Genomic DNA, 24,985 nt, shown 5'->3' with positions numbered 1-24,985 from the left:
TACGTTGACATAATTATTGATATAGTCTCTTGCAGTAACAGATTAGAGACTCGCTCTGGGTTAAAATTAACTTGGCAAAAATGGTTTGTTGTAATCCAGACTAATTCCCTGATCTGGCTCACCTTGTGATTGTGCTTGTGACAGCGTGAGGGGACGGACGGCTTGCACAGAGTTCTGTGTACAGAGAGGCAGGAGCAGAGGAACTGCTGCTTTTGTCACCAGTGCCAGCCGAATAATTTTATGAAAGGAAACAGAAAAAAGTGTCTAATTTAATGTACAACTGTCTTTGGTCAGATAACAATGTTAAGAATCTGTTACAGCACTGCTAGCAGTGGGAAATTTACTTGTCAAGTCAAGATTGGTTTGGAAGATAAATCTACTCTGGGTGTGTCTAGTTTGTTGTCTCTGCTTTGTGACTACTGAAATATATGAAAATGACTAGTAATGGCTAGTGTAGTCATGAAGGTCTGTAAAACACTAGTAGGAAGCATGAGCCTCTCTAGAGGGCAAGTAAAAACTTCATGGAGTGTTTTCTCATATGCTGGGTTCAGAGTGGATGAAACTGGAAGACTGCTCTGTTACTGAAGTAATGGAAGTTGTTAACTACTTTCAGTCCTAAAGCTTTGTTTTTGCAAAGTAAGATATTTCTGATTTTCATATATTTGCTGTCTTCAGATACACAGTTTTTCTGTTGTATAATTTAATCCTAACAAACATCCCTATCCAGCTGAACTGCTGCTGTTCTCTTGTGCATCTCAGGGTTTTCCCTGAACTGCCAGTCCCTTTACTCTTCTTTTACCTATGTATGTCGTACCAGAAGTATCAGTTAGGCTCAGTGTATTCTTTGAGACTTTTTGTCAAATATGGATAGATAGACAAATTTGTAATGACTTTAGTGTGGCCTGTTCTGTAATGAAAATGTTCACTACATAATTTTGACTAAGTTGAAATTTTAATATTAGAATGACAATGTACTCTAAAGTGGCAGTAATTTCATACTCATGTCAAAATGTTTTTCATCTGTTTTACAGCTTATCAAGTGATCTTTACCAAAAAGATCACCATATCTTTTTTTTTTTTTCTGTAGGACATCCACTCAGCAACTCTAAAAGTAACATCATGCAGATCCAAGAATAATTTCTGAATAGGTTCTTCTTTGGTTCCATTTGCACTTTAAATTACTTGAGGACTGCGTCTGGATTTCTGTAGTAACATTAGGTATCAGAGATACAGCAGTATTTATTGAATAATATTCAATATTGAAAATTTCTTAGGCTCTTTAGTAAAGAGAGATACCCTACTGAGGTTGTCAGGTGCTTAATTTGTTCGCTGCATAAAGTTCAGTAGAAACTTTTTCGGGGGTTACTTTTTTTGTCCATTACTTTGTTGCTAACGTTGCCTCTTTTAACTTAGATCCTTCAGAGGAAAAAAGCTTCTATTTGTATTGTGGGGACAAAAACCCCAAACAAATCTAATGTTGTGAAGTGGCTCGATTGAGATCAAGGAAGATTTTAAGTAATGACTGGAATGTAAGATTTCTGCTATTAACAAGAAATCAGATGGCTATTTTTTCAGCCATTTTGGCTGAAGAAGAGGCAGCCAACTTTCTTTCATTTTACAATGATTCTTTCTACTGGATGATAAAATAAATTCTTGGAAGTAGGCCAGCTTTTCCATAGTCACAGTTGTAAATTATACATCCTCTGGAGAAAATTGATCATTAGGTTAGTCCTTAGGCTTTCCAAAGTTGACACAAGCCCCTTTTTATGCTCAGTAATGCAGTGCTTATTTGGCCCTGGGATATTTTAAGTAAATATTTTTCAAAATTTGTTGGAGAAACACTACTGAAACACTTCACCTTTGCACTGCCAAGTTATTAAAGAATTTGTAGAAACCATGGTTAATAAAGTTTGTGAAATTTGTGTTAATTTGATTGTTGGTACACCAGAAAGCCTTAGTTTCTTCAGATCTAAAGCCCTTACAAAAGCTCTAAGCAGTTTTGTGTTTGGGATTTGATGCTTTTTTAAAATGAAATTATGGTTGCAGAAAGTTCAGAAACATTAATTCGATTGAAAAAATAAAGGTTATATACATAAAGACTAACAAAATGATAGTGGTGTTTCTTGTGAAGTATTATGCATTACATATTACCTTTTCCTGCTTATTTCTGTGAAAAGGTTTGCTCCATAGGACCCTTCCAGCTGCAGTAGTCTAGTATGTTCCAGTCTAGTCTGTTCTCCTCTGTTTTTCAATTCTTGTATTTTGTAAATGTCATTTTACAAAAAAAAAAAAAAAAGTTCAAGTTAGTCCTTATGTAAACTCAAAACTTTATTTCATTGGAAAATCAATGTGCCGTTCAGTCTTACGTTAAGTTAACCTGTGCATGGCAAAAGCTGGTAAGAGTTGCTGTCTGCTGTAGGCTTTTTAGCTACAACATGGTAATGTTTCAGTACTGTATTGTGCTATTGGTTAATAGGGATTAACTAACGACTAAAACTGTATTTTTACTTATCTTCTTTACCTTATATACTGATAAGGAAAAGAGTTTTACATAGTTGTTCTTTTAAAAATCTGTAGTAGTTGCTTAGTCTATCATGGTTTGTATTTGTGCCGTATTAGTGTAGAAAGCATAATAATAGAAGCTGGAAAGAAGATAATAATATTATGTTGAGAGGCTTAAGATGTTTATTTTATTTGAGTGTGTATATATATAAATAGTATATCATAATTTATGTAAAGTATTTGAAAAATTAAAAAAAAAAAATTGAATCCATGAGAATATTCAGGTTTTGTGGGCTGATAGAAGTGCATTTCCTTTTCACAAAAATAGAGGCTGAAGCAGCCTTAGAAGTCAAGTGATGCTAAAAGACACCTTTGTCTTTTGTAGTCACGCGTCCTTCTGCTTCTTCATTTAGAAGGGAAGTGTGTAGTTTGGCAAGAAATTAGTGCATGTGATAGAATCACATCGTGGTTTTGTTTGGGGTTTTTTTTGTGGTTTTTTTTTTTTTTCTTCCTTTTCCCCCCTGTTATTTGTTTTGGATTACAAAATAATACTATGTGGAACCTTTTGCTCTTCAGTTAAAAGTTCAATTATAGGCCAAACTGGAATTGAATAGAAGTTACAAAAAACTGTTAAGCTGTTTTTTTTTAGCTATGAGAGTGTGCTTGCATGAGAGTGTGTCAAGTAGCAGCAGCTATAGTGTTTGTACTGTTAAATAGCGGCATCTGAATGTTCACCTGTGAAAAAGATTGATGTGTTCTCCGCATAATCAGTTTGTTACTGAATCATTTGTGTTGGGTACCTAACTATTTAGGTTTAATATTTCGACCATTGTTGGTTAAACCTTTTTAGTGTTCATATGGTAATTGTCTCAGGAAGTGTCTTTTTAGTAAGGTAAATAACAGTGACAACAGATTATTGCTTCGTTTTCAATTCCCATCACCCGCTCTTGGGTTTCAGCATTCCCACAGATGCTTTTCAAGCATAAGTAAGGCCTTACTTCATTTTCCTTTATTGCTAGATGAATCCTTGATGTTTGGTGATCTCTTGACATTGTTGCCACCTTTGAGGATCTTGGCTGCTCAGCTGTGTTCCAAAATACCGTATTTAATGTGTTTTAAACTTTTAAAATAATTTATCCTTTCTGAATGTCAGGTTAGTGAGAATATTTGTGGGAATATGATTGTAGGTGTTTGTATCTATACAATGGCAAAGTTCTTAATGGTATTATACTCTTAGTAATTAAATCCATATGAGGTCATTGCCTGAATTTCGTGGTGGTTTTTTTCCTCTCTTCCACTTTAAACCAGCAAACATTGCCTGAGTATTCTGCTGATGTTCACAAGAATTTGGAATTTTAATATGCAAACATAAGTAAATACAACTCCTAAGTGGGACAGGAGAGGAATCAGCATATTAGATTTGCAACGAATGTGGTTTATTCTGCTTAATATTTTAACGAGCGACTGATTTTTTTTTTCCTAATTTATTTCAAAATGGCTACAGCTGGCTATTCGAGGAATAATCAAAGAGTTATTTTTGCTTAACTGAAATTGGACTTGGCTTCCATTTTTTTTTTAGAGGTGTATGAATTCTGTTGGCAGTTTTCATATAAAGTCTGATTTCCTGTTCTCAGTAATCTTCAGACTTTTTAATCTGTGTGTCCCTGGGATTCTTACACCTACTGATTTGAAACCATCTGTGTGTATGTTCTATTTTTTTTTTTCCCTTTTATGTTGTTGGTTTGTGGTGGGGTTTTTGGGTGGTTTTTTGTTTTTAAACTGAGAGGAAATGCCAGGTAAAGTTTCAGTTTCAATTATGCTATCTGCTCTGGCATGCTGATGGTCTGCTAGGTGGCAAATATAAGCAGTTAAAGTTGAGCTGGAACTGGAGCAGTTTAAGAAGTTACCATTCCTCACTCCTAGCTGTGTTAAATATAGTAATTGTTCTTCCTGAATACTTAAAAATTTGATGTTGAATTTGTTTCTGCTAGGTTAATGATCAGTTGTGGGGGTTTGGTTTTGTTTTTCCTCCCATATTATGACCTTTCTCCTGGCCAAAATATTTTGAAGATGTTTCTTTGGTAAATTCTTCTCCCAAGGTATGAATACATACGTGTCACCAAACCCATAATTTAAAGTCTTTATAGAAAGCACATATGACATATCAGTGATACGGTCTTTGGTACTGAAGTACTTAATGCAGACTGTTGTCCACGTCCTTTGCTCACTTTGGAAACTTGATCCCTTGCAGCATCTCTTAAATCTATGGTTGCATTTTTGTCTTTTTCTTTCTTACGTTGCTTGCCATAAACACTGCTTCACACTGAGGTGATCGTTGGAATAGTAGTCTTACAATTAACTAAAGTTTTTCTATTGTAAATATACTCTTTCGCAGCTAATCTTTCCCAGTGGTCTTTCCCAGCCGGTTCCTACCATTGTGCCCCTCTAAAAGATGAATACTAGAAATTGGCACAGGAGAATGGACTCCTTGTGCCTTAAGTAGCTGCATTAAGATATATGGTTCTGTAAATTTAGATTTAATGTTTCATATGTTATGAAGCATATTAATATGCTTAATATGCTTTTTTCTTAGTAGCAGGTATTTCATAGTAAACAGCATGTTACAGCTCACTGCCTCCCTTCAGACTGATGAATGTGTTGATGGACTTAATTAGTTTTTATTGTTATAATGAAATGATACTTCTTTCTTTGCATGTAGTATATCTATGACTACTTTGGCCTGAGAATACTGTGAGGATTTTTCTTTTCTTTTGTTATTAATTTAATAAATCTAAATCTGTACCAGTTGCACACTGTAGAAAAGAAACAAAAATTCAGCTTCCTTGTCCCCACATAAAACTGGAGTCCTGTGGTTAGATTAGTGCCATTCCTTATTTTAATTTTCTTTCCTTAACTTTCCTTGACTCGTGTTCCCACGCATAATTGTCTAAGGTAATGGGTTTTGAACTGAGGTTTGTGAAAATACTTTGTCGGTTCTGTGAAAGGGTGTTGTGGTTTAACACCAGTAGGCAGCTAAGCCCCACACAGCTGCTCAGTCACTCCCCTCCGCAGTGGGATGGGGGAGACAGTTGGAGGGATGAAAGTGCAAAAACTCATCAGTTGAGATAGACAGTTTAATAGGTAAAGCAAAAGCTGTGTGCACAAGCAAAGCAAAACATGGAATTCATTCTCTACTTCCCATTGGCAGGCAGGCATTCAGCCATCACCAGGAAAGCAGGGCTCCATCAGGTATAATGGTTACTTGGGAAGACAAACTCCGTAACTCTGAATGTCCCCCGCTTGCTGCTTCTTCCCCCAGCTGTATACGCTGAGCATGGCATCATATGGTGTGGGATGTCCCTTTGGTCAGTTGGGGTCAGCTGTCCCAGCTGTGTCCTCTCCCAGCTTCTTGTGCACCCCCAGCCCACTCGCTGGTGGCGTGGGGTGAGAAGCAGAAAAGGCCTTGACTCTGTGTAAGCGCTGTTCAGCAGCAGCTACAACATAAGTGTGTTATCAGCACTGTTTCCAGCACAAATCCAAAGCATACAAGCTACTCTGAAGAAAATTAACTCTATCCCAGCCAAAGCCAATACAAAGAGAAAGTAAGATAAGGTGAAAAAGTATAAGCCTGTTTGTAGTTTAAATTCATTAGAATGATCCAAACTGCTACTGAAAATTTTTATGTTTGCAAATAAAAATAATGGGAAGCTTCTTCTCTAACTTGTGCAGCAGTCCCATAATATTTGATTATTTTGATCATGATCTCGGTCAGTCTGAAAAAATGTCTAGCTAAGGGTTTCAACCTTAACAGGGTCAAGCCCTGAACTCTTCATTTCACTTCTCCAGTGTTCTCCTTGTTGCAGGTGATAACATCACTCATCTTTTCTATTGCTGAGCCTTTAAGCCAATGACTGTCTTTGTACAGATCTGCAGCCAGTCATTTACATTACATTGAGATGAGCTTGTTCTTAAATAAACACCTTATTCTTCTGTTTTTATTATTTTAGCCTCTTCTCTCTTATTTTGATTATTTCACCATGAGTTATGTGTATTGTTACTTATGACTCACCTCTTATCTGGTTTTGCCTTTCCTTTCTCTCCCACTAGCCAATGCATTATTCTTTCTAACAGATATACTCATATGTCTTCATTTCGCTTGTATGTTTTCAGAGTAGTCATGTCTCTGTTCCATTTATCTTCAAACCAATCAATTCTTATCCCATTTTATTTCTAGAATATACTGTTATACAGGATAGACCATTGACAGCTGTAAACTGGTGAGTTTTCAGTTCTTTGCATTAGGTGGTTGTGTCTTCTGCCATTCAGTGAAGACAATGTAGAATTTATTTGGTTTATTTGCGAGTGTAACCACTCTAAGGATGTCATACTGTCATTGACCACTGGTAATGTGCTTTTTCTTAATAAGTACAGTTCTTCCTAAAGTTCATGGAGCATCTTCCCTAAATTAAAATTCTACTGGTATGATTCTATGTAAGATAGCTTTGTATGCACTTTAGTTTTGGTGCTTGCCTTTAGATGAGAAGGTGGCCAAAGGTGTGGATATTGTAATTTTTGCTATAGTTGAATGATATTTTTTTTATTAAAAAAAAAAAAGAGTCCTGAAAATGTCTGTTAGGGGTAAGAGGTATAGAAATACTTTCCTCTGCAGGGAAAAACTTGAGGTAGAATATTTTCTTTGCATGTGTTCTTACAGATCTAATTTCATAGGTCACATTGCAGCGAGTAAAGAAAAATCAGATAATTACAGAAAAGAAAATACAACTGTCAGTGGTTGTATTAAGAGACCATTCTCTTTGTGTGGAGCGTACTTTGTAGGGATGCTTTCTTGTGTGTCCTCTTTGTTTATATGAGATAGCTCTTTCAGAAGCCTTTTAAGTTATAAAAGGGATCCAGATATGGTTTTGTACTTTTGCACTTTTGTCACGGTTAAATGAAAATCAGATCCATTTTACTTGTGTAGTTGGGTTTTAGTTTCATTTATAGAACCTGCAGTATTTATGTTTCAGACTGTCTTAGAGAGGCCTCAGAAAGGATATTCCAGCAGCCTCCAAAATTTTGTTTTTCCAAAAAAAAAAAAAAAAGCTAGTTGTTTAAAAAGTTAATGTGATAGTAAAGATAATACAGATTGATGTCATAGGCTTGAAAAATAGCTCTAAGTTACAAAATTGAAGTAATGGTTAAAAAGATGTGCAATTTCAGCTCACAAACAGTAGCACATTAGAGTCCCAACTGAACAAGCAAGTAGTAAGATGGCCTTTTTCTTTTGGATGAGAGTGTGCAGGGAGGAGTTCCAGACCATAGTAACGTGGCTGTTACTCTTACCCATCTTCCAGATGTTTGATGTCTTAACTATACATAGCTCTGCAGTCCTCCCCAGGCAGTGTTCTCTCAAATCCATCAGTCTCCTTTTGTTTTGAGTTTTCTTAACCTTTTCTTTTCAGATGCCTTAGAAGCCCAATATAGCCTGTCCTACTAGTCTGCCTGTTTTCTTCTAAGCCTATCTTAATTGGATTGCAGTTGATATTCCTTACCCTGATTTACGGATTTAGGTGACAGGATTTTGACGATTTTTCCATTTGTAGATCTACTGCTTAGGTCTTGACTTTCCTTTTATATTGGTATGGATGAAAGTTCACATCAGAATGCTTGATTAATAATTCAAAGAAGAGTGCAGAAGCTGGTAATGGTTTGGAGGGTATACACATGGCTGTTAGAATGAGAGCTGAGCTATTCCCCACTTTACTAAAAATCGGAGTTCCTCAAGCATTAGATCTTAGTCTTACCAAATGAAAATGATATCTATGACTTTAAAATATTTGAGGTAATCTGAGGATAATATCATTGTTGCCGATCAAAAAAAAAAAATTCAAGCTTTTATTATTTGGAGAAAAAAAAATCGATTGTGCTCTTTAGTGTTGTTTTGAGATCTGCCTATCAAGCTGAGTGGGTTTTGTCTCCAGTGATTCTCACTGCTGAGTTCCTTAAGAAATGTGTAGCCCTTGATGAAAACTAATAGTACTCCCAGTAGTTTTCAGAAGCAGTACGTAATCTACAGATACCTTCAGGGCAGGGAGAGCAATGGATGTTCTTTCCCTCAAGTTGAGCAAGGCTTTTGACACTGTCTTCCGTAGCATCCCCAGGCTGACAAAGTACGGGTTAGATAAGTGGACAGTGAAGCAGACTGAGAACTGGCTGAATGACTGGGCCCGGAGGTTTGTGATCAGTGACGCAAAGTCCAGCTGGAGGCAAGTCATCAGTAGCGTACCCCAGGAGCCGATACTGGGGCCAATACTGTTTAGCATACACATTAATGACCTGGACGCTGGGACAGAGTGCGCCCCCAGCAAGTTCACAGATGGTACAAAACTGGGAGGGGTTGCTCATATATCTCATGGTTGTGTTTCCATTCAGAGGGATCTGGACAGGCTGGAGAATTGGGCTGAGAGGAATGCCATGCAGTGCAGCAAGGGGAAATGCAGAATCCTGCGTGAGGGGTGGAATAACCCCAGGGGGGCTGACCAGCTGGAAGGCAGGTCTGCAGAAAAGTGGCTTGGTGTACTGGTGGACCACAAGCTGACAGCAAGCCAGTAACGCACTGCCATGGCAAAGGCGGCAGGCAGCCTCCCGGGCTGGGTTAGGAAGAGCAATACCAGCAGGTTGAAGGAGGTGCTCTCTGCTCAGCACTGGTGAGGCTGCATCTGGAGTGTCCAGTTCTGGGCTTCCCAGTACAAGAGAACAAGAGACATTGGAGAGAGTCCAGTGCAGGGCCACAAAGGTGATAAAGGAGCATTTCTCCTATAAGGAAAGGCTGAGAGAGCTGGGACTGTTCAGCCTGGAGAATTGAAGGCTTAGGGGGGATCTTATCAACGTAGGGAGGGAATGAATAAGAGGGAGCCAGACTCTTCTCAGTAGTGCCCACTGACAGGACAAGAGGTAATGAGCATAAATTAAAAATCATGAAATTCCATCTGAACACAAGAAAGCACTTCTCTGTGGGAGTGGTAAAGCACTGGCACAAGTTGTCCAGAGAGGTTGTGAAGTCTCCGCCCTTGGAGATATTCAAAGCCCAGCTGCACATGGTACTGGGCAACCTGCTGTAGCTGACCCTGCTTGAGCAGGAGGTTTCATAGAATCAGTCACAGAATCACAGAATGGTTGAGCTTGGAAGGGACCTTTGGAGGTCACCTGGTCCACCCCCCCTGCTCAGGCAGGGCCACCTGGAGCTGGCTGCGTGGAACCATGTCCAGATGGCTTTTGAATATCACCAAGGATGGAGACTCCACAACCTCCCTGGGCAACCTGTGCCAGTGCTCAGTCACCCTCACAGTAAAAAAAAAAGTGTTATTTCAAGAGGTCCCTTCTAACCTGAATGATTCTGTGATTCTATAGTTCTTAGGAAAGTAGACCACAAAGAGAAAGGATCTGTATGAGGTTTACCTATCTGTCTTCTGACAGGAGGTGTCACAGGGAACAAACACAGAGAGTGCTAAACAGTCAGTTCTTGCAGCAGAGCTGTCTTGCAAGATGTGGTCCTCCTCTTACTGGAAACATGTACTGGACCTCCATGCTATAGCTCGACAGAAGTAAAGTGAATATGAGGGGAACTGAAAAGGTAGCAACAGTTGCAGTTTTAAATAAATTAAAGCTACGTATTTGTCCGGGCGTTCCTGTAGGAAGAGGTGCATGGTAACAAGATCCAAATGTAGGTCATTTATTACTTAGAGTATTTTTAAGCTGTTTTAAAGGTCTTGTGTGTATTGCTGGGATAGTGGCTAGGTGTCTAATGGCAGTTAGTTCCCAGTTTGGGGATGTTACTCCAAAATTCCTAGCTTTCCTCCTCTGTAACCTGTCTTCCACCTTTTTTTGGCTTTGTTTTGTTTTTTGTTTTGGTAGCAGATGTCATATTCAAACTCCTAATGTATCACAACAGGCAAAAATATGGTTTGCAAGCCAACTGCAATGCTACTGAGCTACTTTGGCTGTTATTTTGGCAGAAGTGGTAACTGCTACTTTTCCTACCCTGCCTGCAACTGTGCAAAGAGGAAGGAAGGGTCAATCAACTGCTTCAGGGAGATATTTTTCATTAAGTGCTTCACAGAGCAAGTGTTCCCTTGTCAGAGATATTCTAAAACCCAGAGATACTAACCAGTGGCTGCAGAATTTTGTTTGCAAAACGTGTTTTTTTTTCTGAAGAGTTCTGTAGAGTTTGTTGCCAAGTTACAGTGAAAGGATTTAGATGAGTGTATGTATTTCTTCAGAAAGGTACATTCTTGGCTTTTTTCTATTTGTGATTTGTGAGGTAAAATTTTGGGTTAGTTTGTGATGGAAGTACACAGCAGAATATATACTCCGTGCATGTATATTTCATAAAGCGTGCTAATACTTAGTTTTGCATTACACTGAAAGAGTTTGTGTATTTGTATAATATATATTTGTGTGCCAAGTTTCAGTTCGTATATGTGTATTTTGTTCCCTGTCAACTACGTTACGGTGAGTCCTTTTGGAAACTTGATCAGTATTATTGTAGGCCACATAAAAAATGAAGCATTAAAAAGCTTTTGGAACTATTGTTTGTAAGCAGAACTTTTCTTTATCAAGACAAGAACAGATTGGGAGTTTCGGGTGGTATTTAATTTCCTTCTTTATTCTTGCAGTCTACTGACTGTCCCCATGGTTAAAAGTGTGTCGGATATTTCAGTGGAAGAAGGAATGATTAGCTGTGGCTACTTAGTCATCATAGGGAGGTATCTGCAAAGGCAAAAAGTAAAGCAAGGAAAGCCTTAGGAAGGTTCAGTTGTAGAGTACTTTAGGGCAACCTCTAAATATGATGAAACATTTGCTGGGACCAGTTGATGTGAACCACTTTCACACTGATTAGTAGATTTGTGTTGGAGGGAGATAGGAGTAACCCACAAGTAAGCTAAGGACAGAATTAGGAGTTAAGCAGCATAGATTGGATCTAGTACTTGAGCCATTTTCTGAGCATCTCTCATTTAAGAGTTATAAATGTAATCTTAAAGCACCTATCCTTAAGTGACGCATTCTGTATGCCAACTTTGTAGAAGGTATATAATGTTTTGATTGTGCGAGTTGTTCACTTTTAGTTGCTTTATAGGGCATGTTGCAAGGCAGTTTCTCAGTGTAGATATTAAGGATTCTTGGCAGCTGATACAACAGTAGTACAGAGATCACACTGAGGTACGAGAAATCAAAGGGGATTTTCACTGGCGGGACACTTAATGCATAGCTAAATATGGGAGTTTTTGTACATGGAAGTTCTTACTTTTTTTTTTTTCTTGAAAACAGCTACTTATTTCTCCAGTTTGTGGAAGTAAGGCTGCTGAAGATTGTAGCTTTTGTAAATGCAGAGAGGTACCAAAATAGGGATATACAAGACAAGCAGCAACTTTGATATAAGATATGTTTTATGACAATATTCAGTGTTTTATCGCTGGTACCTCTTCATCTCCTTACCAACATCCAGACGCCACATTTTTCTTGCTATTTAGTTCTCTGGTCATAAAACCTCTTCTCCATCTATTGATTAGGCCGTTAAAGCTCTGCCTGCTTCCTTTGTTTTGTTTCTTATCATTGCCAGCTCCCTCATGTGAGCCATTGCTTGTTTGTCCCCAACTTTTGTTGAACTTTTCTCTCTCCTTTGTTTTTCCTTTGGCTTTATGCTTGCCATATGCTTTTCAGTTGTTAACAGCAAGTCTGGATGCCCTGTAAAATAAGATTAAAAAGCAACTTATTTCTTGCAATAAGGGAGGAAATATGGTCCCCCAATTTTGAGATCTCTTCAGATCTTCTGATCAGCCTTGATAACCCCTTTTTCTTTAGTATTCCCCTTCCTATATTTTGAAGCCCTTATAGTAGAACTTCTGTAGCAATGAGACAGTGAATAGTAAGTTTCTTGCTGACAAGTGTACTCGTATTTATCAGCTGTGATTCTCCATTATTGCATTTGATATTAAGATGCCTTGAAGCTAGATTACTAATTACCAGCTGTTTTTAGAGGACTTCGGAGAATGGAGTAAATGGCATGGGAGATAGGGAAGCCCAGCAGAGGCTGTGATTGCTTTAATGTCTCTCCATAATGGCTCTGCTCTTCATCTGTGTGATTACATGTCAGAGAGATTGTCTGCTTACAGACGGTAAGGAAAATACCTCAAAATGCACATTGTTGCAGTTCATCAGAAGAGCACCTCCTGGTTTTCTGCATGGCTGAAAACTCCGATGCGGATCTGATAGAAAAAGTATCTCTGCCTTATAGTAAGTTAAAACAATAGCAATCAGTGATGAAGGCAAGAATAGAGAAAGAACAGACTAGAAAGTATTCAGATATTTTCACAAGTATGATGAAATTTCCCCTTAGAGTGATTGAGGCACTGGCTGAGGCAATTTCAGAGCTATTAGGAAATTCATAGAAGATATATAAGGTTCTAAAAGACTAGTGTAAAGCAAATTGGTAGATGGTGCCTGACTAAAAAAATGGATAAAGAAGGACTCAAGATACTCTAGTACAGTTTCTGTTGACTACATTTCTAAAAGTACTGGAAAAACACGTTACATAAAGGAAGGTGATAAATTAGACATAAAATGGATTTATGATGAGCCCTCTTTGGGAAATTTAATACTTAGCCACTATTAACAGTTGTCTAAAACTCATTTTTCAAAAATTATGGAAAATAATTAGGATTTCACCAAAAGAAATCTTAATTTTAAATGCTAAGCTTGTTCTAAAATCAGATGATGATTGAGTTTGGACCCAGCGCCAGATAGTCTGTACTTCAACTCAGAGCTTGGTCTGAACTGAACCAAACCGTAGAGTGTCTTGTTATAGCAGATCAGCTAGGAGTATACCAGAGCTCTACTTCTGGCCTTGCGCCTTCACCAAGAAGCATGGCCTGATCTTGAAGCAGATTCAAGTGAGGAAAGCTGATGTTGCCCCTATCATCTCATTGGCTGGACTGTAGCCTTCCTCAGGTGGAATTTTTGGGTGTGTTGCCTTCCACCTGTCAGTTTGGCTACCCCTGTTCTAGACGGAACTACCGTGTGGTGGATTTAGAACTACACAAAAGACCGCCCTGGAGAGGGGAATGGCTAGCTGTCAAGGGGGAAGCATGCCAGAGGAGGTAGTAGCGCTTGTTCTGCATCTGGATCTGTCCTAGGTCCTGAACTGTTCAGTCTCCTCATGGACAATTTCAGTGTTGGAGTTGAGATTGTAGATGAAAAAGTTCATAGAGGATGAAAAGCTGGGAAAGATTACAGGTATACTGAAGAGAATAGCCTCAATAAATGCTTAGTGTCAAGAAAAAAAGTCTAAGCACAAATGTAAAAACAACAGTGAATAAAAGGTAAGGTAGAAGTTCCTCATGACAGGTTCTACACATTGTATAGAATTATAAAGTGAATATGATTCAGCAGTGTCATGCTGTTGGAGTGTTTCTGGGTTTTGTTGTTTGTTTGTTTGTTTTGATTTTTTTCCAAAATGCATGAAAGAGATTCTTTTGTGTAGGAAACCTGAAGTAATTCTTGACCTTTTCTTTGCAGTTCAAGATTGTGGGGCTTACTTTGTCTCTTTCTCTCTCTTTTTTTTTTTTTTTTTGTTTGGTTTTCTCAGCAAGAAGGACTAGTTACGAGTATGGGAGAATAGTGAAATTAGATGTCAGTGATGTAAATGATTTGTGGTTTAGGCTGAAGGAACTGAGACTGCTTAATTGACAAGACCCTTACTTCTCCGCGGACTTTAAATAAATTCAAGCTAGCCGTGGAAAAAGAGGAAAATAAACTGATTTTTCTACAATAAAGACATTAAAAAAATTGCCAGAAGGGCATTTTAGAAAAGATTTCATTAAGAACTTTGTAGTAGGGTTACTTAGGACATGGTGGAAGCGTGATCATTGACGTGTTTAATATCTCTACAGTGTTTAATATCTCTACAGGGAAAACACCTGTTGGGAATGAAGTGGAATCCGACTGTTCCTGTGCTGGACCAGGGAATGAAAAGACTGACCTTTCGGGGCCCTTTCCAACACTGTTTTTAATGATTCTAGAGTACCTTCCACTTGTCAAATTATATTTTTGATTGTCTGGGGACATGCACAAGTTTTCTGTACCACTGAAGTTTGGAAAAGTCTTGTTAAAGATCCTGTACACAGTGTCCATGTTGATCCATCTGCACAGAGAAACTCTTGATTGTTGCATGTAAGCATGTTCTTTGTCGTGTGCTTCTTGGTATACCCTTGAGCATCGGTTACATCCAAGAAAGTGTGGATCAATTCAAGTGACTGGCTTGTCTTAATACAGGCATATATTTCAAATGTGGTAGAGTGGTTTTCATCCCTTGTTCTCTTGTTAACTTTGCGTAGTGTTGCAGGTTTGATTATGCTGACTGATTCCCATTGAAGTCTGCTCTTATGCCTGTATTTGCTGTATGTTTGCTGATCCAGATGGTGAACAGATGAAAAGCTCAGTATGTCTCTACTTGGAAACGTAATCAAAAACATGGCATGGCACCAGGAAAAATGCTAAACTCGGAATGAGAAAAAAGTGTACTCTTTCCACAATGTAGAAGCACATTTATGGGCAGTCAGATTTTACTTTAGTATGTAAACAAATGGTGAGGATCACAGAATAGTTGAGCCTGGAAGGGACCTCTGGAGACTGTCTAGTCCAACCTTCCTGCTCAAAGTAGGATCAACCAGACCAGGTTACTCTGGACATTGTCCAGTTGGACTTTGAATATCTTCAAGGATGGAGAATCTATAGCCTGTCAGGGCAACCTGTTCCAGCGTTTGACCACTCTTACAGTTCTTATGTTTAAATGGAACTTCCTGTATTTCACTTTTTTCCCATTGTCTCTCGGCCTCTCACTGGATATTGCTCAGAAGAGTCTGGCTCCATCATCTTTACTCTCTCCCATCAGTTATTTATCCACATTGAGAAAATCCTTCCCCTGCCCCCCACCAAGTTTTCTCTTTTCCCAGCTAAACAATCTCTGCTTGCTCTGTTTCTCCTCATACGACAGGTGCTCCAGTCCCTTAAGCATCTTAGTGGCCCTTCTCAGGACTTGCTCCAGTAAGAGAGTCTCTCTTGTACTGGGGAGCCCAAAACTGGTCATGGTACTCCAGAGGGGGTGCTGCCAGTGCTGTGTAGAGTGCAAGAGCCAACTCCTTCAACCTGCTGGCAACACTTTTCCTAACCCAGTCCAGGAGGCTGTGTGCCTTCTTTGCTTCAGAGGCAGTGTTACTGGCTCATGTTCACTATGTGTACCATGAGGACTCAGAACTCTTCCTGTAAAGCTACTTTCCAGTCAGTTGGCTGACAGCATGTATAGGTGCCTGAGGTTATTCCTCCCCAGACGCAGGACTTCGTATTTCCCTTTGTTGAGATTACTTGATGAGATCACTGGTGGGCCATTTCTTCAGTCTGTTGAGGTCCCTCTGAATGGTGGCACAATCCTCTGGACCAGTCCTCAAAGTTTTGTACTACCTGCAGACTGGCTTGAAGGTGCACTCTGTCCCATTATTCGCAACTCTGACCCTAGCAATTTGGCCTGTTTTCAGTCCGTGTTTATCTACTTTGTACTTTATCAGTTTATGTATGGGGATGTTGTGACTGACAGTGTCCAAAGCCTTACTAAAGTTGAAATAAACGAAATCCACTGCTCTCCAGTCACGTGCTAAGCCAGCCTTCTCATTGTAGAAGGTTTCCAGGTTAGTCAAGCATGATTTCTTTTGATAAATCCAAGCTGATTATTCTCTATCGCCATCTTGTCCTTTGTATGTTTGGATCCCCTGATCTTCCCTCTTGCCCTTCTTGAAGATAGGAGTGACATTTGTTTTCTTCCAGTTCTCAGGAATCTGTGCTAATTGCTGTGACCTTTCAAAGACTGAGAGTGGCCTTGCAGTATCATTGACCACCTCCCTTAGCGCTTGTGAGTGCATTCTGTCAGGTCCTATTGGCTTATTTAAATGTTCCCTGACCTGAACTTCCTTCACTGAAGGTAAGTCATCGTTACTTGGACTTTCCCCCTGGTGTCAGGGACATGGCATTGCTGAAGGCTAGTTTTACCAGTAAACATGTAGGTGACCAGTGTCCCTTGTGAGCAGGCTCTTACTCATTCAGCATCGGGCTCACATTTTTCCCTAGTCTTTGTTTTGCTACTGATACACCTGTAGAAGCCAGTATTGTCCTTCGTGTCCCTTGCCAGATTGAACTGCCGGTGGGCTTTGGCTTTTATAAACCTATCCCTGAACACTCAGACAGCGTCTCTATATTTCGTCTGGGTGACGTGACCCTGCTTCCACCTCTTGCATGCTTCCTTTTTATGCTTGAGTTTTGTCAGGAGCTCCTTGTTCATCCATGCAGGCCTCTTGGCTCCTTTGCTTGACTTCCTGCGTGTGTGAACAGACCATTCTTGAGCTTGGAAGTGATCCTTGAAAATCAGCCAGCTCTCCTGCACCCCTTTCTCTCCAGGGGACTGTATCCCATGACACTTTTCAAAGTAGGTCACTGAACAGGCCAAAATCTGTTCTTCTGAGGTCTAGGGTTGTAATCCTGCTTTTGCCTTGCTCCTTTCTTTCAGGTTCCTGAACTTCACCTTCATTGTCACTACATCCATGACTGCCCCCAGCCTTCAGGCACCTGACCGGTTCTTCCTTGTTTGAGTGTCAAGTCCAGCAAAGTGCCTTCCTTCATTGACTGCTCAATCACCTGTGTCATGAAATTATCATCCATGTGCTCTGGAAGCCTCCTGCATTGCTTGTGCCCTGCTGTGCCACTTGTGCCTGGCTTGTGCCACTTCCAGCAGATATTGAGATAGTTAACATCCCCCATAGGGACAAGGGCCTGTGAATGTGTGGTTTCTTGCAGGCCTCATCTACTTCTCCTGATCAGGCTGTGTGTAGCAGACACCCAAAATGATATTGGTCATATTGGTTTGCTCTCTAATCCCAACCCTTAAGCTCTCAATTGGCTAATCATCAACTGTTTCGTATTCTGTCTGGATCACAAAAAGGACAAGGACAATCCAGTTGGTGTTCTGCAACAACTACGATAAATGTTCTGGTGAAGTTTAGATGTGGGAGGGTAAAGGCAAACCATCAAACTAAATGGTAGAAAGTGAAAATTACTGTTTCCTACTTTCTTTGAAGTATAATTTATACCTCCCAGAGAGTAATGAACTCATTGTATTTTCTCGGCAGTCGTTCTATGTTGGTACAGCTTTATTTACTCAAAATACTCTTTTCTTCCCCATCTCCCCTTGGTAAATAAGTCTGTAGTACTTCAGTTCTCCAGTGGTTACTTAGGAGTAGGTGCTTCTGTGTGTCATTGGGTGACTGTAAAGAAGAGTCCTTGAAAAAATTGTAGCAATCGGATATTGTAATACACTTATTCAAAAAGAAAATCACAAAGGCATGTAGACTTCTGCAAGTCAGATACTACCCTGCCAGTTTGCTGGGCAGAACTTAAGGTAGATAAGATGGGGCACTGTGGCTGATGTCTAACTACTTTGAACCAATTAGTTTTCCTGTAGTCCCGCTGCCTTTATGGCAAACGTGATATTCTGTCATGTAGCGACAGCCTCTGGATAATGTGTTTTGTAATTTGCAGATCCTTTATGGCAGTAATATACCTGCACAAAGCAAGCTGCCAAACAGCACTAGTTTTGTGATTTCTGGACATAAAAAATTAGTATTGCTGATCTTGTACTGTTATTCAGTATGGAGCAGCTGAGGAAAACAACGGAGGAAACATCAATTCGTTACTTTTCAACCAATGTCCACATCTCAGTACTCGCATTTCACTGCCCTTGAGTAAAGTGTGTTGGTAGGTTTAGAGCCTTTTAAGGAGCTCAGTGCTGCGATGAAAGACCCTGAGACGTGATGGTGACTACATGAGTGATAATAGCTTGCAGTTGCACGCTACTTGACAATTTCAGCTTGGGATTCACTTTTGGGCTTTTCAGAAGCAAATGGTTGCTGCTTTTTGTCCAACCAAATTGACCACCAGCAGTAATAATTCACCAAGTGGAGGGAACAAAAGAATTATTTGATATCACAGATCTGACAGTGTTTCATTTCAGTGTCACTGAGTGGTTGCTGCCTCTTAGGAGCATTTCCACTAGCCCTCGAATGCTTAAGCTAACTGTGTAGAGTATGCACCTATGGAAACAAAATAACACAGTATATATGTCATTTGTCTGGACATGGCATGACTTTGATAGACCTCCTGTCAACGGTATGCTTCTTCCCGAAGATGCTTAGCCATCGAACCAGAGCTAGCAAGTTTAGACAAATACACTGAGTCAAAGTCAGTTGGAAGTTTTAAAAAATTTTAGCATGTGCTAGCATGCGGCTTACTAAATTCACTCATTTTTCAAAAGTGTACTCAAGGATTTAATTAACAGTAGAATGACTGGATCTAATGCTGTACTAGCTACTGTGACCTTTGGTAAAACACTTCAGATAGAAACAAAGGTTTTAGGTCAGAGAGCAGTTGAATAACACTTTTGTTGTTCCTATTCTGCCTCAGCAGCAGAAACAGAATAATATTTTTTTCCACTCATCAGTGACGCCTTTAGCGTAACATACAGCCTAGAAGAGCTTATGCAGGTGTGACACTGTTAACATAAGGTTAACATAATGTTAACCTGTATTTAGTAATTCAGTAACAACACTGAGTGGGGGGGGACACTCAACATATAAAGCTTCCTTCTCAAATTTAAGCATATGAATTGCAATTCAGGACTATTGTGACTTTGAGGGGAAGATGCTCCGTTTGCATTTCCTCAGCTCTCTTGAACAGAGTAAGAGCAATGGTGTTCAGACAACTGAGGAGCGTCCCCCTAATAATGCAGCAAATATTGTGAGTACTAGCTAATGCTGCTTCTGGTTTGAAAAGAAATAAACTAAGCGTGCTTTTATTTCCTTCTCCTACAGGTGCCACAAACCTGAATAGAAGTTTCAATCATGTAATTTAACAGCTGTTTTACCTATTTTAAATTGTCTAGCAATCGGTTGTTGCCCACCCTCCCCTTTTTTTTTCCCCCCTTTGGTTTGAGACAATTGTTCTGTATTCCAGGGTTGAACATTTTAGGTCTTTGCTTTTATTATCAACAGATTTTTCTGTGAAGGCTGTAATAGCACCACTCACTCTTTCTTTGGGTCCATTTGCCACAAGTATTTTCTTGTTGAGGTATCTTCATGTTCTACGCTCATTTGACTTGCACTTCCTTTGTGGTCCAGTTCAAAACTGCTAACTTAGGCTTAAGTGTTACAATGGCTTGAAGCAGTTTGCAGAAATCCTGCTTAAAATTGGCTGATAAATGAGTGTTTGGTTTGTGTGAACTAAACATTATCAACAGCTGAGTTAAAAGTTAAAGACTAAAGGCCTTCTGCCACTGGAAGAAGATTGTCAGCATGGAGTTTCAGGACCTTTACAAATGACAGTTTACAGCAATTTACAATTGTTAACCAAAAACATAATAATTTAGCTAAAAAAATCCAACCGAGCCATATCAGGTCTTGTTAATCTTCAGGCAGTCGAAGAGTCAGGCTTATAATTAACACATGTGGTTTCCAACAGGAAATTACTCATAATCTGCTTAATGTTGTTTTTCATGAATATACTTGCCCATATTTTATCCTTATTATCTGAATATTAAAACCTTCTGGCATAATGGTATACAACAGTAGAACTGTGGATAATCGTATATATCTTTATATGTTATATGCAGATACATTATAAACATATTAGTATCAGAATTATGCATAGTAATGATCATAGAATCATGGAATGCTTTGGGATGGAAGGGACCTTTAAAGGTCATCCAGTCCATCCCCCCTGCAGTTGGGAGGGACATCTTCAACTGGATCAGGTTGCTCAGAGCCCCATCCAGCCTGGCCTTGAATGTTTCCAAGGATGGGGCATCTGCCACCTCTCTGGGCAACCCGTTCCAGTGTTTCACCACCCTCATTGTAAAAAAATTTCTTCCTTATATCTAGTCTGAATCTACCCTCTTTTAGTTTAAAACCATTACCCCTTGTCCTATTGCAACAGGCCCTGCTAAAAAGTCTGACCCTGTCTTTCCTATAAGCCCCCTTTAAGTACTGAAAGGCTGCAATAAGGTCTCCCCTGGGCCTTCTCTTCTCCAGGCTGAACAACCCCAGCTCTTTCAGCCTTTCCTCATAGGAGAGTTGTTCCACCCCTCTGATCATTTTTGTGGCCCTCCTCTGGACCCGCTCCAACAGGTCCATGTCCTTCCTGTGCTGAGGACCCCAGAGCTGGATGCAGTACTGCAGGTGGGGTCTCACCAGAGCAGAGCAGAGGGGCAGAATCCCCTCCCTCGATCTGCTGGCCACGCTTCTTTTGATGCAGCTCAGGATATGGTTGGCTTTCTGGGCTGCAAGCACACATTGCCAGCTCATGTCCAGCTTTTCATCTATCAGTACCCCCAAGTCCTTCTCCGCAGGGCTGCTCTCAATCCCTTCATCCCCCAGCCTGTATTGATACCAGGGATTGCCCCAGCTCAGGTGCAGGACCTTGCGCTTCTTGCTGAACCCCGTGAGATTCACACAGGCCCACTTCTCCAGCTTGTCCAGGTCCTTCTGGATGATAGGTTGCTCAAAACTGTTTATAAAATTAGTGTTGATGAGGGGTTTTTAATTTTTTAGTTAATCACTTACTAGTTCTGGAGTTTCGTTTGGATATGGGGGAAAGTATGCTTCCCAACAAAAATGTTGAGATTTCAGTATCCTTGAGGGTTTTGTTTGAAGAAAAAATAGGGAGAGGAATGTGGATTCTCAGCATAGTTTTTCTATACCCAAGTGGTTTCCATGTAAAAAATTATTCCAGCATAAAACTTGCTGAGGATAACAATGGCTACAGTGGAGTGACCAGGAAAAGTTTATTCTTGCAGCATCTTTAGTGGTTGATGTATGAATGAGGGAGATCATAGCTCCACCACTTGGAATCTGAAAGAGGAAGTAAGCCCATTGCTGATCCTTCCCGCTTGCTAATTGGAGAAAACATTGTCTAGGTATCATTGACAAATGAAGTTAGTCTGCAAAATGGTGGGGGTTTTGTCACTTTGGAAATGAGCCCAATCTTGGGAGGGGAAGGCTTAATTTTGGGGGTTTCTAGATGTGTATATATACACACACAGAGAAATACAAAATACAGGACTAGTCCTGTGGAATATTTACAGGATGAAAAAGCACTTATAATGTTTGCAGACTATAACAAATTTAGAGAGTTTGCAAGGATTTTGGCAGGCAGGATTAAATTTGAAATATCTTGGCAACTTGAGATAGTGTCCTTTGAAAAAAAAAAAAAAAAAAAAGAAGAAAGCTTATCAAGTCATCTCTGGTAAGTGCAAATTGTACTGTGTTTAAAAGGCATAATTAACAGCACAACTAGATAAAGAGTATTGGAAGCTCAGTTTGGAGGTTTGCAGGAAAATGTTTTCAGGTTGCTCTGGGTTACATAGGTCTGCCATGCCATATTGCTGTGAAGCTGCCAAATTATACCTGGAATACAGTTAAAAGTGTGACCTTGGAGGCGTATGGGGCAATTCTTCTTCCTCTCCTCAACAGCAAATAAGTACTGTTTTCAGTTTTGGTCCATACGATTTACTAGTGGTATGGACTGAGAGAGCCCAGAAAAGTCCAAAATAAATCAGGACTTTTACGCTTAAAGTTAGGGTGGAAGTTTCATAAAAGGTTATTTGGTCCAGAGAAGAAGATCGAGTGGCTACAGAATGGGACTGCACTGTTCTTCATGTTTGACAGCAGAATAAGAATTAACTGCATTAAAGGAAGAAACTGCATAAGGAAGAAACACTTGGCCATTGTAAGAATAACTAAATAGGGAAATGGACTGTGGAGTTTGATTATAGACATTTAGACACTAAAGGTTGAGTGAAATTTCTTCCCCCCGCTTCTTAAATACGTTGTATACTGTTATCTATTGAAACTTTACTGTTGAAGGAACCTTAGGAGGTCATCTAGGTTCTCTTTATAAGTTTTAATTTACTGGGGAGGATGGGGGGCTCCCCCTCACTGAATCAGTTCTCTTAACGCCAGGATAATGGTGGTGGTTCCTTATAAGAAAAGTGGTGAGCTGATTTGTTTCTGCAGGCAGTGTCTTGATGAGGAATGTACCTCCCTCTTTGTTAATAGGGGAAGATGGGAAAGGTGATGACATTTCTAGCAGGCAGCTTTCTTGGGATACTCTGCAGGGGTTCTTTGTTTGAGCTTGTTTTCTGACTGGTGGCCATTGGTCAAACTTTAATTTCCAGCTTTTGACTGCTGGACCATGAGGCTTGTATACTCTTGCAGTCTGAATGCTGTACAGGAGAGAATAGTAAGCAATATGTTTTCAGTCCCTCAAAATTTTTATTTAGAACAAAGTTGTTTGAATAAAATACTAAGGTTCTCCTGATTCTCAATCTCTTTCCAGTCTGTTACCTGAAAGTGCAACTTCTTGCTGCCTGTGATTTTTCAGATTCCATAGTTTTATTTTTCCAACTAATCTGAAATGTAAACTATTATTAACCCCATGCAATGCTACAGGCTGGGGGAGGAGTGGAGGAGTGGCTGGAGAGCTGCCTGGTGGAAAAGGACCTGGGGGTGTTGGTTGACAGCTGCCTGAATATGAGCCAGCAGTGTGCTCAGGTGGCCAAGAGGGCCAATGGCATCCTGGCTTGTATCAAGAATAGTGTGGCCAGCAGGACCAGGGAGGCGATAGTGCCCCTGTACTCGGCACTAGTGAGGCTGCACCTCAAGTACTGTGTTGAGTTTTGGGCCCCTCACTCCAAGAAGGACATTGAGGTGCTGGAGCGTGTCCAGAGGAGGGCAACGAAGTTGGTGAAGGGTCTAGAGCACAAGTCTTATGAGGAGCAGCTGAGGGAACTGGGGTTGTTTAGCCTGGAGAAGAGGAGGCTGAGGGGAGACCTTGTTGCTCTCTACAACTACCTGAAAGCAGGTTGTAGCCAGGTGGGGGTCGGTCTCTTCTCCCTAGTAACAAGTGATAGGAAGAGAGGAAATGGCCTCAAGCTGCGCCAGGGGAGGTTTAGGTTGGCTATTAGGAAAAACTTCTTCACCGAAAGGGTAGTCAGGCATTGGAACAGGCTGCCCAGGGAAGTGGTTGAGTCTCCATCCCTGGAGGTATTTAAAGAACAGATAGATGTGGTGCTCGAGGACATGGTATAGATGGACTTGGCAGTGCTAGGTTAACGGTTGGACTCGATGATCTTAAGGATCTTTTCCAACCTTAACGATTCTATGATTCTATTTGAGAATTGTTTAAGTGGCACAGAGGAAAGTTAGTAGCTGTTGCTTAAGGTCCTGTATAGGATGAGCTGTGTGCCGCACAGATAACATCTGCCTTTTTTTGCAGAGAGCTTGTAATCTGAACAGACCAGAGAAATGTAGAGTAGGTTAAAAAGCATGCATCTCAAACAGAGTAATCTCAGTGATGGTGGCAAAACAATTGTGTGTGTGTGTGTGTATGGTGTCTTTTTTCTATGGTGTCTCTTTTTTTTATTATTTTTTTTTAACTGGGTAGTAAAATGGAGGAGGAAAAGAATGTGACAGGAATGAGGTGTAGGCAGAAGAGGATTAGAAGAGCATGTGTTAGCTAGAGCTGTAAAGTAAAGGGATGGAAATGAAAAGTCTGTAAGCTGAGGGTGGGAAAAGTCCAGACAAAATGAAAAAAGCTGTGTTCAAAAGTTGCAGTTTCTTCCAACAACTGAATTTTCTGCCAGATGATACATTTTTAAAGCTTTCTTTTTGTCTTGGAAGGCTTGACTCTTTATCTGGTAAAGACTTCACAAAACGTGTTTGGTACTAACAGGTTATATTACTGAGAATTGTCAATAATTCTTGCTTCTAGCATTGATATGGCACTAATGGACTAATAGAAACGGTAGGGTAAAACAATATAAAATATAGGGATTTTTTGCCTGTCCTAGCATATATTCTGCTTAAATTGATGAGAGTAAAGGCCCTTAATTTGGTGGAGCATTAGGAAAGCATCATTTTGAGTGCTTTATATTCTGATTTATACTCTGAAATCCTGTCTGTGTTGGTTCCCTTTGCTTAGGAGAAAAAATTTTAGAGGACTTCTGACTTTTTTTTTTTTTCCCCCCCCCTTCTGCTAATGCTGTTGTTTACCATGGGGTATGGAAGGGAGTTTAATTCTTTTGTTCTCATGGCTTTTCTGCTCTTTTTCAGAAGTAAGAAACTTTTTAGCAAGAAAAAATTGAAAAGGAAACAGAAGACTAAATTGAAAGTAAAAACACGCAACAAGGTAAGTCTGTAACTAACTTGACAAAGTTTTGTCTCAAAAATGAAAGTAATTTCAATTGAGAGAAATATAAGAAAAAATAAGTGTAACTAGCAATTTATTTGTTTAGAAAAGGTAATAATAGGCCAGTATTGTTTATCTCTTTACT

The 24,985-nt window shown here is 39.8% G+C and overlaps 1 protein-coding gene across 20 annotated transcripts in view; it reads left to right on the top strand.

The window, feature by feature from the left end:
- Positions 1-24,985, top strand: part of MYCBP2 (MYC binding protein 2) — a 209,429-nt gene that overhangs the window by 3,693 nt on the left and 180,751 nt on the right. For all 20 annotated transcript variants that reach the window (XM_082304029.1, XM_082304014.1, XM_082304025.1 and 17 more), the window contains exon 2: positions 24,765-24,840. In XM_082304029.1, the coding sequence (XP_082160155.1) occupies positions 24,765-24,840 (76 nt within the window). The remainder of the gene's footprint in view (positions 1-24,764; positions 24,841-24,985) is intronic.

This window comes from Platalea leucorodia, assembly GCF_965183815.1.
Source record: "Platalea leucorodia genome assembly, chromosome: 2".
NCBI classification, from domain to species: Eukaryota; Metazoa; Chordata; class Aves; order Pelecaniformes; family Threskiornithidae; genus Platalea; species Platalea leucorodia.
The sequence above is the reverse complement of the archived record's forward strand: the minus strand, read 5'-3'. Positions and strand labels throughout refer to the sequence as shown.